This window comes from Harmonia axyridis, chromosome 7, assembly GCF_914767665.1.
Source record: "Harmonia axyridis chromosome 7, icHarAxyr1.1, whole genome shotgun sequence".
Classification (NCBI taxonomy): Eukaryota; Metazoa; Arthropoda; class Insecta; order Coleoptera; family Coccinellidae; genus Harmonia; species Harmonia axyridis.
The window spans coordinates 10,274,806-10,292,208 of NC_059507.1; the positions used below are offsets into that span (position 1 = coordinate 10,274,806).

At 33.7% G+C, this 17,403-nt stretch overlaps 3 protein-coding genes across 3 annotated transcripts; 1 reads left to right on the forward strand and 2 right to left on the reverse strand.

The window, feature by feature from the left end:
- Positions 1–27: 27 nt before the first annotated feature.
- Positions 28–7,261, forward strand: LOC123684993 (leucine-zipper-like transcriptional regulator 1). The gene is made up of 8 exons (XM_045624537.1): positions 28–382; positions 438–861; positions 959–1,122; positions 3,011–3,222; positions 4,574–5,069; positions 5,779–6,256; positions 6,492–6,888; positions 6,971–7,261. Exons 1-8 carry the CDS (start codon positions 252–254, stop codon positions 7,045–7,047), a joined length of 2,379 nt encoding a protein of 792 aa, XP_045480493.1. The 5' UTR covers positions 28–251; the 3' UTR covers positions 7,048–7,261.
- On the reverse strand, positions 1,402–2,548 carry LOC123684995 (E3 ubiquitin-protein ligase BRE1-like). Its single transcript, XM_045624540.1, has one exon. It carries the CDS (start codon positions 2,344–2,346, stop codon positions 1,546–1,548), a length of 801 nt encoding a protein of 266 aa, XP_045480496.1. The 5' UTR covers positions 2,347–2,548; the 3' UTR covers positions 1,402–1,545.
- LOC123684996 (probable 39S ribosomal protein L49, mitochondrial) lies at positions 7,191–7,947 on the reverse strand. Its single transcript, XM_045624542.1, has 2 exons — positions 7,757–7,947; positions 7,191–7,703 (listed from the first exon to the last, which is right to left on the reverse strand). The coding sequence occupies exons 1-2, from the start codon at positions 7,823–7,825 to the stop codon at positions 7,242–7,244; spliced, it is 531 nt and encodes a 176-aa protein (XP_045480498.1). The 5' UTR covers positions 7,826–7,947; the 3' UTR covers positions 7,191–7,241.
- Between the last annotated feature and the right edge of the window lie 9,456 nt (positions 7,948–17,403).

Here is a 17,403-nt window from a genome sequence, read left to right on the forward strand (position 1 = left end):
ATGATTAACCTTAAATTAGGTTCTATGGTTATTGTTTATATTAATATTGCTTTACATTTGGAATTTTATTAGATTCAATTTCTTTTTAAAGAAGAAATGATAACTAATATGTTATCCAAAAATGAAGAAAGAATAAACATTTCCTAAATATAAATTATTAATAACGAATATCAATGAATAATAAAAGTATTCTATCTTTAAAAGATAGAAGTTAAAAATAAACTCTCTCAAATTGACTGATTAATCTTGAAATGAGTTCTTCAACAGTTGCAGAAAGTAGCAGTAGTTGTTTTGATAATGCTCTTACTTTAGAGCTTGGACCTATGGAGGTTGTTCATCGATGGAAACGTATGCCAGAATGTGATGAATTTGTTGGGGCTAGGTTTGTTTCTGTATTCTGATAATGTTGTGATTGTTTCGATTCATAAATATTCTAGGAGAAGTAAACACACAGTTGTCGCTTTCAAGGAAGCAATATACGTATTTGGGGGAGATAATGGTAAAAGTATGCTAAATGATTTACTCAGGTTTGATGTTAAAGAGAAATCTTGGGGCAGAGCTTTTGCAACTGGTATACCTCCAGCACCTAGATACCATCATTCTGCTGTAGTCCATAATTCTTCTATGTATGTTTTTGGTGGATATACTGGAGATATTCATTCAAATTCCAATCTTACTAATAAAAACGATCTTTTTGAATATAAGTTTCTTTCTGGCCAATGGATCGAATGGAAATTTATTGGTACAACCCCAGTACCTCGATCAGCTCATGGAGCTGCTGTATATGATAATAAATTATGGATTTTTGCTGGATATGATGGAAATGCCAGATTAAATGACATGTGGACGATTCCACTAGTAGTAAGTATTCAAAATTATAAATGCTTGGTTGGGATACTAATCTATGAACTCACAAGAATTTATGAGTTATTTATATAAAATCCTTGTAATTTAATAGGGTGATGCACGGTTTTGGGAAGAGATAGAGCAAAAAGGAGAATGTCCACCAACTTGTTGCAATTTTCCAGTCGCTGTAGCTAGAGAGTCTATGTTTGTTTTCAGTGGGCAGAGCGGCGCAAAAATTACAAACTCCTTATTCCAATTCAATTTTCAGGAAAAAATGTAAGTATTGTTTCATTTTTTGTTTTGATGCACAACGAATTCTAAAGATTTTATGACGTCCTACCTGATTTTGCTAGTTGCAGCAATCAAAATTCACTATGATTACAGAACGAAAATCATTATCTAATGATTAAAGTAATACATAACTTGAGTAGGTCTTTGATCATAAAAAATGATAATAAATTATATTTATAAGGTCTTATCCAAAAATCATTATCATTTAAGTATTCACTTATAGAATAGTAACATATTCCACAAGTTGATAATAATACAAGTATCCAAAAACCTAACAAATATTTATTAAAGATAATTTTTATAAGAAATAACTTAGAACTAAATATCAGATGTAAATTTACCACTGTTGTTATGCTTTGAATGAATAAATTTGAATTTGAAAAAGACATCCAATATATTACATCAAGATCAAATGTATATAGGAATTATGTTTTTTTTATTTACTGCTTTACGGCATGTTGGACATTTTTTAATGCTAATTGCAATTCTTTCAATGCAAACTTTACAGAATAAATGTCCACATTTTGTTGTCATTACTTGTTTTTCAGACAAATTCTCATAGCAAACAGGACATTCTCCTAAACCTCTTGGTTGTTCATTTCCATTATTTTTTGTAACATTACTTTCTGTTGAACTCGTTTCTTCCTCAGTTTTTGCACCAGTAAATTTATCAAGTATAGCTTTAGCAGATTTGAGGATGTCTTCAGTTTCCCTACAATAATTTTCAATGTCTTCCCTCGTAGTAATTTCGATTGGTTCATCATCTATAACTACAACACTATCCGAATTAGTTGTTTTTGTTTCGTCTGTTTTTGATGAACTAGGTGCATTTGTATCAACATTTCTGGATTCATGGTCCTTTTCATTATTCTTTGCAAGAAAACTTGGTAGTATTGGTTCATCTTCATCATCTGATAACAAACCACTAGACTTGAAGAAATCGTCTACTTTATTAGTTACACTCTCATTGATTACTTTATATCTTGATATTATTGTAGATAAACATTCTTCATCAGAATCATCCACAACAACAATAGAACTATTCAAATTTTTTGCTTTTTGAGAAGTTGGCTTCCTCGTTGTTCGTGTATTTCTTTTATTAGTTGTCCTAGGTAAGTCCATCTGTAACTCAAAATCGGAATCCCAACTACCACTTAAAGAAGATGAACTTCTTCTAGTATTCTTCCTGGGCTTCCTGGGCTTTGGCATGGTTTTTTCTTTATCAAATTAATCAATTTAATTGAAATCACTTCTAATAATCCAAATGTCAAAAGAATTAAATCAATTATTTTTCAACTCAGCTTTCTTTAGTACTACCACAATGCTTGCCCGTGACAGTTATTTCAAATTATGTTTTTGATTTAAAGTGAATTTAAGAAGAACACAGAGTATAGAATTTTGACTATTGATTCATTTTTACGGTTTGTCAAGAAATATGTCATTCTACCATAGAGGTGGCTCATCTTTTTCCAATTTCTTTTTCCAATATGAAATTTTTTGTTGATTGATTTATAAAAAGATGAATTGGCAAAAAGGAGACGTTGTAAAGTTATGAAGCGATAATTTCGATGATTCTCATGAAATTAGGTCAAAATCTCATGTCAAAATTATACAGGCCCAGTATGAGGAAATTTGTTTGCTTTTTAATATCGCAGTTGATACTGCACAAAACCTGTTTCAATCCGTCACTGTTCTTTTTATAAAGTTTATAAAACTTCCGAAATAGACAGCTTGGTTTGCATGGATGAATTTTCGGATAATATTGCCACTCCTTCCTTGATAGGCGTCAAATCAATCTGCCGTAGTATTAAGAAATGCGTTATCATAATGCTACTGAATGAATTTGTCAATTTTTTTTGATTTGCTCTTTCAGATGGACGCGCATCTCCACAGATCATATTCTTAGAGGAGCACCCGCTCCTCCTGCTAGAAGATATGGCCATTCAATGGTGGCATTTGATAGGCATTTATATGTTTTTGGAGGAGCTGCTGATAGTACCCTATCTAACGATTTACATTGTTTCGATCTGGATTCTCAAACTTGGTCTGTGGTTCATCCAGTACCAGATTCATATGTACCTTCAGGTGAATACTTCAGGTCTATTTTCGATTTCATAAGAACAATTGCGAGTATTAATAACACCACTTCCTGCAGGGAATATTTCAAAAAATTAAGAATACTTATCTTCTATTCCCAGTTCATTTTTTCATGTCTAAATTACATTAATGAAAATAAACAGAAATATTTTACGACTGGCGAATTCCATCAATACGCTACTCGCAATAGAAATGATCTCTGTATTCCATATCATAGGATCAACAATGCACAAAAAGCCACTATTTAGGTATAAAGTTATATAACCATCTTCCTGTGGACTTCAAAACTCAAGATGGTTTCAAGAGACGCCTCCGAAATTTGATGATTTCGAAGGCCTATTATCCTATAGAGGAGTTTCTGTCCGATGTACTTCAGTGAAATTCTCAATACTCTTAATGAATATAATAATACATGTGTCTTCATTTTTGATACTGATTTCTGTTTCAAATGTTTTGGTATATATATTTTTTTTACTATTAATTTTTACCTTTGGCTTTGTAACTATTTGTGAAATAATTTAGTTCTGTTGTTTCTGATAATATTTAGATTTAGGATTCTGGAATTTCTTCTTGCAGTTTAATACAAATAAATAAAAAAAATATAGTGCCGTTACTCTATACGATTTGTATCATAGCTCTTCCCATTCGAATTTCAGCTTTTCCCGGGCGGATACGCGTTGAGCATGCGCATACGTGTAATTTCCGGAACCTTTATGATTCTGATAGCGCAATCAGTATGAATTGCAAGGTTTGAAATTGTAATTATTTGGATACAAACAAAACATTTGCCCGTTGGGATCTGTAACCATTTGAAATTGTTTTTCAATTATTTTTCTTGAATTTTATAAGATTTTGAAAATGGTTATTTTATTGCAAAACATAAAAATCTCAACTCTGTTGTTTCGTGATTCTACACTCAAATGCAATTTTTCATCTTGATTCGATTGAGGACGTATTCGATGAGAAAAACCTAAGTGTTTGAAATCATCCCATGAATAAATTTTGAACTTCATCATCGAAATAATTGAGATACGATTAAAAAACCTTCCAATTTTCAAACTGGTATAAAACAAAAACTATAAATTTCTTTGTGAAAAAAATCAGCCTGGAACCATATTCTCGACAAGTGATCTTTCAAAACCTATACGCACATTCAATGTTCACAGCACTGAAAGAACTTATACGTTTTGAAAGATCACTTGTCGAGAATACGGTCCCTGGTATCCAAAAATTGAAGGAATCGATCAAGCGATTTCCGCACAGAATCAAAATGAATCTACACTGGTCACTGAAGAACTTAATGATGAGGGTAGTATACATCTTTGGTGTATTTTTCTAGGACGTCTTTTCCATGCTGCTGCTGTTGTCGGTGATGCTATGTTCATCTTTGGAGGAACGGTTGATAATAATGTCAGAAGTGGAGAAATGTACCGTTTTCAATTCTCCAGTTATCCAAAATGCAGTTTACATGACGATTTTGGGAAAATTATGGAATCGCGTCAATTTTGCGACCTGCAATTTCTAATAGGACCAGACGAGACCAGGATTATGGGGCATGTTGCTTTGGTGGCTGCAAGGTCGCAATACTTGCGTACTAAGATCAGGCAGGCGAAGGAAAACAGGGACAAGCATTTAGAGAAATTGTTCGGTACTACGAAGGTACCTTTCAACGATACACCCCTCGTTCAGGTTAAATTACCGGATGCTGATCCTGAAGCGTTCGAAATGGTTCTTAATTATATCTACATGGATTGTATAGATCCTACGAAGAAAGCCAAGAAGGATGAGGATCCTTTCAGCAACAGGATTGTTTTGAGAATGATGGATGTATACAGGTGAATTATTTTATTTTGTATAGTTAAATACAGATAGTACATAAGGCCATTTGAACAATTCCCTTTCCAATATCGCTTTGAGGCTCATTTAAAATTACCAACTCTCCTCTATATCTGTAAAACGGTAATTGATTTCTAGTATCTGTTATGGGAATCATATTAACCATACAAATCACTGAAAAAAGGTTTTATAATTTTTCGAAACCAAGATATAGCGAAATATTTGAAACAGACATTTTTCAGAAACGCCCTGTAACTCGAGAACGAATCAAGATATCTATGATCCTTGAAGATTTTTTTCTAAAAGTCTTATAGTTCTCGAGATGTTTTCAGTGAGCATCGAATTTGGGACGCCGTGTACATGATAGCTAACCAAAGCGAGGAGAATCTTCCATAACAGATCAACCGTGTTTTTGATAAAGGTCGTTTACTATATGCCTGTAGTGTATCCTCATTGCACACGATATTCGAGACAGATACATTAATTCATTGCAAAACGCTTGAGATGAACAGACAATATGGAGCACTTTAAACAAACTAATTGACAGATGAGGTCCAAACTCCGCGTGAGTATAGAGGAGAATTGTGCGAACTTCCCAGTAGGTTTTTTGAATAATCACTAATTTACGTTACTATTATGTCTAAGCGTAATTCTAACTAACCTTAGTAGAATTTTGATTATAACATACTGCTTACATACTCTTCACAGATTAGCAGTGCAGTTCAACATGGTTAGACTTGAGAACCTATGTATCCAATATCTGAATGCTACAATCTGTTTGAAAAACGTCCTCGTAGCTCTTCACAATGCTGATCAACTACAGTTGAAATTTATCAAAGAACATTGTCTTCGTTTCATCGTCAAAGAATCAAACTACAATCAGATAGTAATGAGCACTGAATTCGAAGATTTAGATAGAGGACTGATGGTAGAGGTGATACGCAGGAAACAGAAGCCACAAAATAGGATCAGTAACCCTGTAGACCCTACTCATCCTGGTGCCAATGGGTGTTCCTTAGAACAAGATATGGCTATGTTTCTGATTGCTACAGGAAAGGAATTTTGTGATATCGATTTGATTTTAGATAACCATGTTATACCTGCACATAAATCTATTTTAGCAGCAAGATGTGGATATTTCGAAGCTATGTTCAGATCTTTCATGCCTAATGATAATACAGTCAGAGTGAGTATAAGTTTTTATATTGATGTTTTAAGGGACATAAGATTCACTTTTTATGTGAAATAAGGCGAAGATTTTTTGGGAATCGGACAAAAATTTTCCATACACCAACTGGAGATAACCTTAAGATCATTACCAGTCTTTGAAATCAGTAGTTTTTTTTCATCAGTTTCTAAAGTCACAGAAATATAGTTGTTTTTGGTTTTTTAAATTGCCTCAATATATTATATATTTTCAGATACAAATTGGGGAGATGGTTCCTTCAAAGGAGTCATTCGACTCTCTTCTGCGATATATCTATTACGGTGATGTGAATATGCCACCCGAGGATTCCTTATACCTATTTTCAGCTCCATTTTTCTACAGTTTCACAAACAACAGATTACAGGCTTTTTGTAAGCAGAATTTGGAGATGAATGTTACCTTTGAAAATGTTATTCAAATATTGGAAGCAGCTGATAAAATGCAGGCTAGCGATATGAAAAAATATGCTTTGGATCTGATAGTACATCACTTTACAAAAGTTGCAAAACTACCAAAACTGAAGCATTTGAGTAAAGAGCTTATATTGGATATTTTGATGGCTCTAGCTAATGATATGAGTGAAACTAAAACGTGCCAAGATGTTTCTTCAGGTAGTTTAAATAGTGATTATTTACATTGATATATATGTATAGCTATGAATTGTTCTAATGAAATATTAACTTTTTTGAACAGATTTTGCAGGTGCATTTGGATATTCCACTGTAGCAGATTCTGATAGACCTAGTTCATATGGTCGATTGGGTTGGTAGAGGACATAGCACATTATTCCAATAGATATAAACAATTTTCATTGGATATGCATAAGAATCTCCTTCATTGTTGTAATTTATAAGTTATCAAGTTGTGGATAAAAGGAAATATATACTGTTTTTAGAGTTAGATGCGAAGTAAATTCATCTATATAAATATTTTATTTTAAATATGTACATACAATAAGTGTTCATTAAAAACCTTTAGCTTGAAGCCAATATTTAATTGCATTAACATAATCCCCATTTATTATTATATTTCCAGTAAATTCATTGATTTGCATCCTTATGGGTTTTTTACTCATAGGTTGAATAAATTTTTCAATTTCTTCACCTAATAACCATATGTCACCTTGAATTTTGCGAACAAAAGTAAATTTTCTAATACCCCTCTGCCTTAAATGCAAATATACTGGTATCATATGATTTTTGGTTCTTGAAATGAAATAAGGATGATTTTCGGAACTATCAGAAGGTGGTTTGAACTCGGAATGGAATTCTTCCCTTGGTACCAGCTTGGGAACAGTTAATGGTGGCAAAATTCTTTCAACATATTTCCACTCTTCAGGGGATCTACTAATTTCATATTTTGTTTTAATCTGTGCATTTTGGATCAATTCAGAACTGAGATAACTGTTAAAACGAACTGGTTTATACTGAAAAAAATTTCTTAGGTAAAAAGGTTTCAACATTTTCTTATAAGAATTACCAAACTTGAACCAATATTTTTACTACAAACTCGAAGGAGAGATTGTGAACTTTTCAATAACATTTCCATTGGAATTCTACTCAAAAATCGTTTCAATAAAGATCCAATAAGAAGTCTTCGGTTTTCAGTTTCGTTATATTTGGATTTTGGTAACCTCAAATTTGAGATTAATTTGATAATTTACCCAGGTAAATTTTCATTTATATCTATGGTTTTACCAAAGACATATAAAATATTTATTCTATGTCTATGGGTTTCATAAAAAACTTTCATTTGAAGCGCCATCTATATTGCTGGTCAAGAATTTGCTAGAAGTTTTCTAATCCAAAAGTAAGGTTGTTCTTTGTTAGCTTTATAGATGTCGCTAAATGCCTAAAAATTAGTAATCTGTAAGTGTGCAAACCAAAAAGCGCCACCTACCAACAGTTCTGCATGATTGGTACCTTCATATCCTACGAAAGATTTCATCCTTCGACTTTTTTAGGTTCGCGACCTTCTTTATCTCCCTTTTATGAGTAAAACACCTGAAAGCTTTGTGGAAATTCCGCACCGGCTTGTGTAAATGCGCGGCTGCCAGGCTGTCAAGTTTACTGTCAGATAACACAACATGGTAGTGCATATTATACCCTGTTATCATCATGTGATGAAAATTTACTGAAAATTGTGCGAAATCAAGTGCGTTTTTTCTGTGTTCGTGTGGAAATTTTTAGTGAGTTTGTTTGTTACGAACATCCAAAATGTCCGCAATAGCGGATTTGACTTTACCCCCTTTAAGTGAGATAAAACACCCTGAAGAAGTTATCAGGATGCCCCTTCAGGATAACATTAAATTCGGTGTCTTGATAGGCCTGATCGAGGTGGGTCAGGTGTCCAACAAGGAGGTTGTTAACACGGTTCTGCAATTGGTAAGTGATAATGAAAATAGCCTAAAGGCTGAATTAATTAATTAACCTCCAAGATTATTGACAACAAACGACTCTACTGAACCCTTTTATTAAAGTTCTAACAGCCGGTGAAATGATTCCATGTAAAAGAATATTTTTTAGAATTTTTCCATGTTTATTCCATATTTTTTTGCATTATTCAACACGTTCAATTTGTAACGTTTTCAAAACAAAATCCTGGAATATGCATTATTTCTAGGTATATCCATTGGCGAAAACATAGTTCGATATGGATCGGACTACAAAAAATTGAAGAGAATAGACGGGAAATATCTAGTTTTTTCATAGTCGTTCAACTGTTTCATTCAAGAATTCAATATAAGAAAATGTATATGTTCATTCTTTCATTTGAAGTTTGTACAATTAAGATTTTCTATAACTAAGTTTAGGTATGAACGAAAAAAAATAGAAGAATTGAAACATTAAATGAAAATTGAATAAAAGCGGAGCCATTCATATTATTTTGGTTCACAACATAATAGGTATGAATAATAGGGATGGCAATTTTGGTCAAAGTGCTTTTTATTCCACATACTGAATAATTTTCATTTACCAAGTGTATTTGTGGTCTAAGGGTTACAATTTTATCAACCCGAAACTAAGATTAGTTTCCAAAAGGGTATACACATTAATACTCCCACTTTATATAAATATTTATATCATACAAGGTTGTAACTGAAAAAAAAAAAACAAATTGAGTTTCAATTCAAAATTAGTTTTTTTAGCACAGTACCTACCATCAGAACCATATTCCTATTCCAGGCAAAAGCTTATGTTAAGAATTGTAGATCATAGTTTCCTACTTATTTAGGCATCTTCATTGCAAAGTAGCGATGATTATGCCTAAACGGTGGGCATCATTTGAATAATCAAGTAACCTCTGTTTTTTGTGGATGAAATTTGTAAATTTGATAGCAGAAAACTCTATGTAATATATTGTCTAGATACAGTTCAATAAACTTCCTACTTGCTACTTAGGTTAAGAACATTCAATTAAAAATAGGACTTAAATAGGTATTAATTACCAATTTCAAACTTTATGAGAAATTCCCAAGTCGAAGTACAGAAAATTCAAAAAGAAAATTGTAAAAAAAGGTTTATATTTCAATAACAACTGCCCCTATCGAGTCGAGATTTTGCGTGTTTATGTGAGTCCAAACGAAAATCGAAAAAAGCTAATGTTTCCGTTTCTCTCTCTCTGTAAATCTCCCCAAAAACAGTATTTTGTAAACTTGTATCTATACAATTTGATGTTTTTTTAGTAAAACAGGAGTATTAAAGACTTTTTAGTCGTGACACCTCCAATTGAAATCAATTGTTTACGTGTTACAAAATTCTATTTGTCGTACAAACAGCGCCCGGTGTTTACCCTGATTATCTTGTATGATTAACACAATTTATTTGAACTTCTCCAATGATGGTACGTATACGTATAAAGGTATAATACCGAAATTACCTTTGCTCATTTAATTGTTTGCTCTCGTTAAATGTTAGATAATACGTATTTATAGATTCAACAATGCTCTATGGTCTCTGGAGTGACTAGACATCGAGTAACAAATCGATTTTCTTCTTTTTCATGTTAAGGAAATGTTTGTATTTCTCATTATCACACCTTTCTTTGTCAACTCTAGGAGCATTTTATTATTTCGTCGATATTTATGGAGAAAGTATTGTACCGCCAGTTGTTGTCTGAAGTAAGAATATTCAATTTTCTTGGACACCTTGGCTATTTTAAAGACAGATCAGTAAAACCTACTATATCTTGTCGATGACCAATTGCAAGTTAAGTTATCTGGAACTTATTTATTCTTCGAATTCATTCATATTTTATTCTTCGTATACAAAGTTGACCGATAAATTTTAATGAAATACCATTGGTTGGTTCCCATTCTGGTTAATTCATTGAGTTACCCTAGCTAGCAAGTCAGAGTGCTCTCCCATACATGTATAACAAGGGTACGAGAGTATTAGAGCCCTAAAAGGGAGAAACCCTTTAGTGCCCAAGGGAATCAAAAAGCATGATTACTGTATGCAAATCCGGTTGTTTAATGTTTGGAGTGTCGATTTTGAACGAGTATCACTTATTGTATTATGCTCTATGCTCTTGTATGTTGGTAATTTATTTTGGCTATTTGTATTATAGATACCTTTTTGAGGGCTATCACTTCGCCATAAAGTCTGTAATTCACGATATTTGAGCCGGTTGCGGTCTCAAAAGCTAAGATTTGCTTCACTGTTGACGAATCTGTCCTCAAATTCAAGAATGTGCTTCTAAAGAGTGTTTTTTTTTAGAGCTATAGAACTTTAAATTGCAATAAAACAACGATGGATTATTCGATTGACATGAATTTTATTTATCCGCAAGATCATCTTATGGCATTACATCTTAAATATGATTTCTGGCATATGACCTCCACGGCTGGCTCGGATGTAGTCCAATCTGGACGTCCAATTTTCGATTACTTTTTCCAACATTTGTGGCCGTATATCGGCAATAACACGGCGAATGTTGTCTTCCAAATGGTCAAGGGTTTGTGGCTTATCCGCATAGACCAATGACTTTACATAGCCCCACAGAAAGTAGTCTAGCGGTGTTAAATCACAAGATTTTGGAGGCCAATTCACAGGTCCAAAACGTGAAATTAGGCAGTCACCAAACGTGTCTTTCAATAAATCTATTGTGGCACGAGCTGTGTGACATGTTGCGCCGTCTTGTTGGAACCACAGCTCCTGGACATCATGGTTGTTCAATTCAGGAATGAAAAAGTTAGTAATCATGGCTCTATACCGATCACCATTGACTGTAACGTATTGGCCATAATCGTTTTTGAAGAAGTACGGACCAATGATTCCACCAGCCCATAAAGCGCACCAAACAGTCAGTTTTTCTGGATGTAACGGTGTTTCGACATACACTTGAGGATTAGCTTCACTCCAAATGCGGCAGTTTTGTTTGTTGACGCAGCCATTCAACCAGAAGTGCGCTTCATCGCTAAACAAAATAAAATGGACGTAGTACGCGATACGTATTCCGCACAGAACCATTATTTTCGAAATAAAATTGCACTATTTGCAAGCGTTGTTCAAGCGTGAGTCTATTCATGATGAATTGCCAAACCAAACTGAGAATAAATCACTTGACAGCTGTTAAATCGGTCGCCATCTTGAACAGTAAAGCCAACTTAAAGTTATATACCTCGAAAAAAAACACCCGTTAGTCCAGTCAATATGTGTTTTTCACAGAAAAGTTTTAGGATAAATTTGGATTCTTAGATTTCGTATATTTTTCGAGGTTCTGAATACAAATCTGTGGTTTTCCACCAACATTTCGAAACATTGAAAAAAAATGCAAAAAAATTAAAAAATATGATTTTTTGGTGGTTTTTTCCACATTACTCGGAAAATATCAATTTGTCATGAATGATCTTTATATACAAAAACAGAGTATATAAAATTTCCTACAAATTTCTCCCATTAAGTCTGATGAACCGTTCTCGCTCAAACGATAGTTGAAAATTGGCGTATTTTACGGTTGCAAAAACCTACCTCTTGGAGTAATTTTGATTTCTTCGATTCTATATGTTTTTTGGGGAGGTGAATGTGAATATGAGGTTTGCTACCAAAATTTATTGCCGGAACATAGAAAAAATGCAAAACAAGGTAAAAGAATTTCATTTTCTGATGGTTTTCTGCATATAACTCGGAAAATATCAATTTTTTGTGAATGACCTTCCCATACAAAAACGAAGTTAAAAAAATTCCCTACAAATTTTTTCCATTGAGTTTTTTGTCCAATAATCAAATCAAATCAAATCAAATAATTTTATTCCCAAATCAATGTACAATACATGAAGAAGAACATGTCATAACAAAAATAGAATACAAGTTAATATAAATCAGCTATACTAATCCTTTACACTTACAGTGATCTAAATATTCTTGAACATTATAAGGTTCAGTTTCAATTAGAAAGTTTAATATTTCTCTTTTAAAATTTTTGAAATTATCGATTTGTTGAATCTTTCTTGGTAAAGAGTTATACAATTTCAGGCACATATATTTGACATTCTTCTCAGTTAAAGTTAAAGAGTGTTGGGGAAAATGAAAGGGAATCATTTTCCTTGTACTATTAGTATTTCTGAATTTTTCGAAATAAGAACTTTGCTGCCGGAAGAAGAGTAGGCACTTTTTCACGTATAGCCCCGTCAATGTTAGTATTCCATTCCTCCGAAAAACACCACGGCAGGAATCTCTGTATTTCATGTTATTCATAATACGTATTGCCGATTTCTGTACAATAAATATATCAGATGCATCAGAAGCATTACCCCATATCATTAATCCGTATTGTAGGAGAGACTGAAAGTTGGCAAAATAGACCACCCTGAGAAAGGAAGAATCTACTCTCTTCGACAGTACTCTCATTGTATATATTACCGAGTTCAATCTTTTTCTCACGTTTAACATCTGAGAGCTCCAGCTTATATGGCTATCAAGGATTACACCGAGAAAGTTGGTTGAAGACTGGAACATCTTTCCGCCACCTTCCAGGGATACTCTATCAGGAAACGTCAGTTTGGAATTATGTGTCGTAAATAAAACACACTCTGTCTTCTCCGAGTTTACTATTATTTGGTTATTCTCACACCATTTCAAAAAATTTCTATATTCAGCTTTGATGTCATCAACTGCGTCATCTAGGAGTTTTCTAGACACTATGATGTTTGTGTCATCCACAAACATCAGAAGCAGACAGTTTTGGACACAATCAGGAAGGTCATTTATGTATAGAAGAAATAGTAGGGGACCAAGAATACTTCCCTGGGGTACCCCCATCTCCACAATCCGATCAGCCGAGAAATAGTCTTCCCCATTCATCTCAATTTTTACCTTCTGAATCCTGCCTCTCAGAAAGCTCCGGATCAGTTCCAGTTGATTGTCTCTGATCCCACAGTGGAACAGCTTCTCCAGCAGCAGGTCATGGCTAACGCAGTCAAATGCCTTACTGAGATCCAAGAACAGACCAATTGAAGGATTTCCATTCTCTAATTCCGAAATTATTTCATCAACCATTTCAAATATTGCGGTCTCTGTGTTCTTCCCTTTCAAAAAACCGTGTTGATTACTCGCAAAGATATTATATTTGCGAAGAAACTTAATTAATCTCACTGATAGTATTTTCTCGAATATTTTTGAGAATGCGCTCAGAAGACTGATAGGTCTGTAATTTCCAATATTGTTGACATCTCCTTTCTTATAAACAGGTTTCACTATTGAAGTCTTCAAAGACTCTGGAAATATTCCCTGCGTGAAACAAGCATATACAGGGTGTAACTGAATAAGTGTAAAACATTTAAGGAGGTGATTCCTCATCGAAAAAAAGATAGGATCTTTCATATAAAGAAACTTCATTGGAGCATCCCTTGTTAAGATACAGCCCCTTAAAGGGGGTACATAAAATTTGTATAACAATTTTTTTCACAAGCACTGAAAAAGTTACAATATTGAAATTAACCTGACGTTTTGTACTACCAAAAAGACACTTAGCCAGTAATTTATTTGGTTTACCCCATGGTTGTAAGGGGTGAAAAACGCAACCCCTAAAATTTATTTCCAATGTAACTTTTTGTCTTATTATTTGTTTACCATTTAAAAATTTATTTCCGATAGCCTGTTTCATTCTAAACAAAAAATGTCTCTTGGGTTTTTTGCCCAAAATAAACCAGTAAGCAGCAAAACATTATTTTACGAACAACTACAGATATACATCGTCATAAATGCGAACTGGATTTATTGTTATTTTGTAGTTAGTACCTGCATTAAACGATTAAAGGGTAATAAACAAAACTAAGTTATTAATAACAAAACACACAACATGTAGAAATCACAGTGAATGTTCAATATGTCTACCTTCAAACATTACGCATGCGTCTAGACGTCGGCGCATTGAGCCACGTATTCGCTCAAATATTCCTGGAGTCTCGCTTTATGACGATGTATCTCTGTAGTTGTTCGTAAAATAATGTTTTGCTGCTTACTGGTTTATTTTGGGCAAAAAACCCAAGAGACATTTTTTGTTAAGAATGAAACAGGCTATCGGAAATAAATTTTTAAATGGTAAAAAAATAATAAGACAAAAAGTTACATTGGAAATAAATTTTAGGGGTTGCGTTTTTCACCCCTTACAACCATGGGGTAAACCAAATAAATTACTGGCTAAGTGTCTTTTTGGTAGTACAAAACGTCAGGTTAATTTCAATATTGTAACTTTTTCAGTGCTTGTGAAAAAAATTGTTATACAAATTTTATGTACCCCCTTTAAGGGGCTGTATCTTAACAAGGGATGCTCCAATGAAGTTTCTTTATATGAAAGATCCTATCTTTTTTTCGATGAGGAATCACCTCCTTAAATGTTTTACTCTTATTCAGTTACACCCTGTATAATTTCAGACAGTGGTTTGGCTATCAAATGAATTGACCTTTTGATAACTGTCATAGGTATCTCATCATAGCCAAATGAAGTTTTATTTTTCATTCTTTTGACAGTATTAATAACTTCATCATCAGTCACATTAAATACGAAAAACGATTTAACGTTTCCTCTGTTTTCAGAGGGTTGAAATTTTTTCTTAGTTTCGGAATTTTGAATTAATGTTTTGGCTACATTGATGAAGTAATCGTTGAAATCTTCAGCTAGATGCTGAGGATTTTTTGTTGTTATTTGATTGTGGTTTTTATTTTCCCTACCGGTCATGTTATTGACTATTTCCCATACTTTCTTTGGTTTGTTATGCGAGTTAGTTAAAATTTTGTGAAAATGTTCTTGTTTCAGTTTTTTCAAGAGTGTTTCATATTTAGTTTTTGTTATTTTGTAAAGATCCATATATTCACTTTTATGATGAGAAACAGTGTAAAGAATGTCCAGATGGTTTTTCAATTCCCTCAATTCATCAGATTCTGCATTGAAATTTCTCGACTTACCTTCACTTCTTCTGGACCAAAATACCGGAAAAGCTTGCTCAAAATGAGCTCTATAAGCCGCGAAAAACTGATCCCACTGTCGATCAGCAGAAATGCCCGGATCTATTACATCACACCAATCTATAGTTGCTAACGATGTCAGGAAATCAGCGACTGTTTGGTCATTTATCAGTCGCATACGTTTCTTTCCCCTGACCACTCTCTCAGATGAGCAACGAAAAGAGAACTTCTGAGCAGTGTGATCAGAAAGATGGGATGGAATTATAGTTGTTTCTCCGCTTTCCAGGTTAGTTATTATGTTGTCAATACAAGTGGATGAGGTTGATGTAATGCGAGTCGGTTTATTTAAAGTAAATCTAGCATCAAATCCTTCTATTAGTGAAACAAACGTTCTACTTTCTTTCGTTTGTGAAAGCAAATCAATATTATAATCTCCAGCTAAAATATAATTTTTTCCCTCAAGTGTTAGTATACTTAGAAGTTTATATAGCTTTTCAAAAAATAGTTCATCATTTCCTGTTGGCGGGTGGTAAATACATACTATTACGTACTTTGACGATCCTAATAAACCATTCTGGCTCGAACAATAGTTGAAAATATGGGTATTTTGATTTCTTCGATTAAGCTTACCTTAACATTTCAAGTTTCTAGGTCTTCCGTTCGAAAGTTGTTGCTAATACGGCCAACTGAATATAATCGAATATGGAAGGATTATCAGTGAGTCAAACTTAAACGTTTGAGACGATTTCTGGCTCAAAAATAAGGAATTATAGACATTGCGACGAAATTATTCGTTCACTGAAAAAGATTTTTCTGTTTTTTTTTCGAATCATATTTTAATAATTTTTTTTCCTGAATAATTGCCTTCATATTCCAATTCTCTAATAATAATAGAAGAAGTTTTGTTCTTAATAGTCGATTTCAATTCAACATCACCCCTCTGAAAAAGCACACTACCGTCAACGTTATCAAAATTACAGATCTCTGTTTGCTAACGTCATAAACAAAGGCAACCAATTTTCCACCCCAAGTCTCAATTCTCGAGAGGGGCTTTCTTCTCTAAAATCGACGACACCTCTTATCTATCCTGAGCCCCCTACCGTAGTTATTGTAAGTGAAAGGAACAACGTAGAGATGACCAGATTAATCCAATCGAAGAAACCGAATAGAAAAAAAAAGTGTTCGATCTCGTCGTGGGAACTGAGATTATGAAGTCGCAGGCCTCTTGCTTCCTATTCAGCCGACTGTCGGGCAGGATTCGGGACCGGGAAGACCGGGATTACTTCTACCTGTGGGATCTCTACGGCCTTTCATTTCCCATTCTCGCTTTCCTAGGTTTCCAGCATCAGAACGTTGGAGGTATAAAAGATTCAGGGGAAAGTCAGGGTGTGGAAGTTTTGGATTAAGTAAGGCAAGAGAAATCGTTCCTCTGATGGGATTTCGAGAATATCTTGCGGGAAAGTTAGCAGAAGATATCGAGATCAGTTCTGCCAGTATCCGACTTGATGAATTTTCGAAAAAAAAAAACAAATATTCAGAGTGAGGACTTACTGAAGGAAGTATACTTATAAAATCTACTACATTTTCCTAAATAAACATTTCAGGCAACCACCAGAGGCGTACGGGGGCAACTAACATATTGATCCTCCCCAAATTCAACTCCTCTGGAGGAATTGCAATTTAATCACAATTATTCTAGTCTGTAATACTTTCTACGTA

Coding starts and splice junctions, on each gene's coding strand:
- LOC123684995 (XM_045624540.1), bottom strand. CDS start 2,346: ATGCCAAAGCCCAGGAAGCCCAGGAAGAATACTAGAAGAAGTTCATCT.
- LOC123684993 (XM_045624537.1), top strand. CDS start 252: ATGAGTTCTTCAACAGTTGCAGAAAGTAGCAGTAGTTGTTTTGATAAT. Junction 3,223..4,573: donor AGATTCATATGTACCTTCAG/GTGAATACTTCA, acceptor GTATTTTTCTAG/GACGTCTTTTCCATGCTGCT. Junction 6,257..6,491: donor CTAATGATAATACAGTCAGA/GTGAGTATAAGT, acceptor ATATATTTTCAG/ATACAAATTGGGGAGATGGT.
- LOC123684996 (XM_045624542.1), bottom strand. CDS start 7,825: ATGGAAATGTTATTGAAAAGTTCACAATCTCTCCTTCGAGTTTGTAGT. Junction 7,704..7,756: donor AAAATATTGGTTCAAGTTTG/GTAATTCTTATA, acceptor AATTTTTTTCAG/TATAAACCAGTTCGTTTTAA.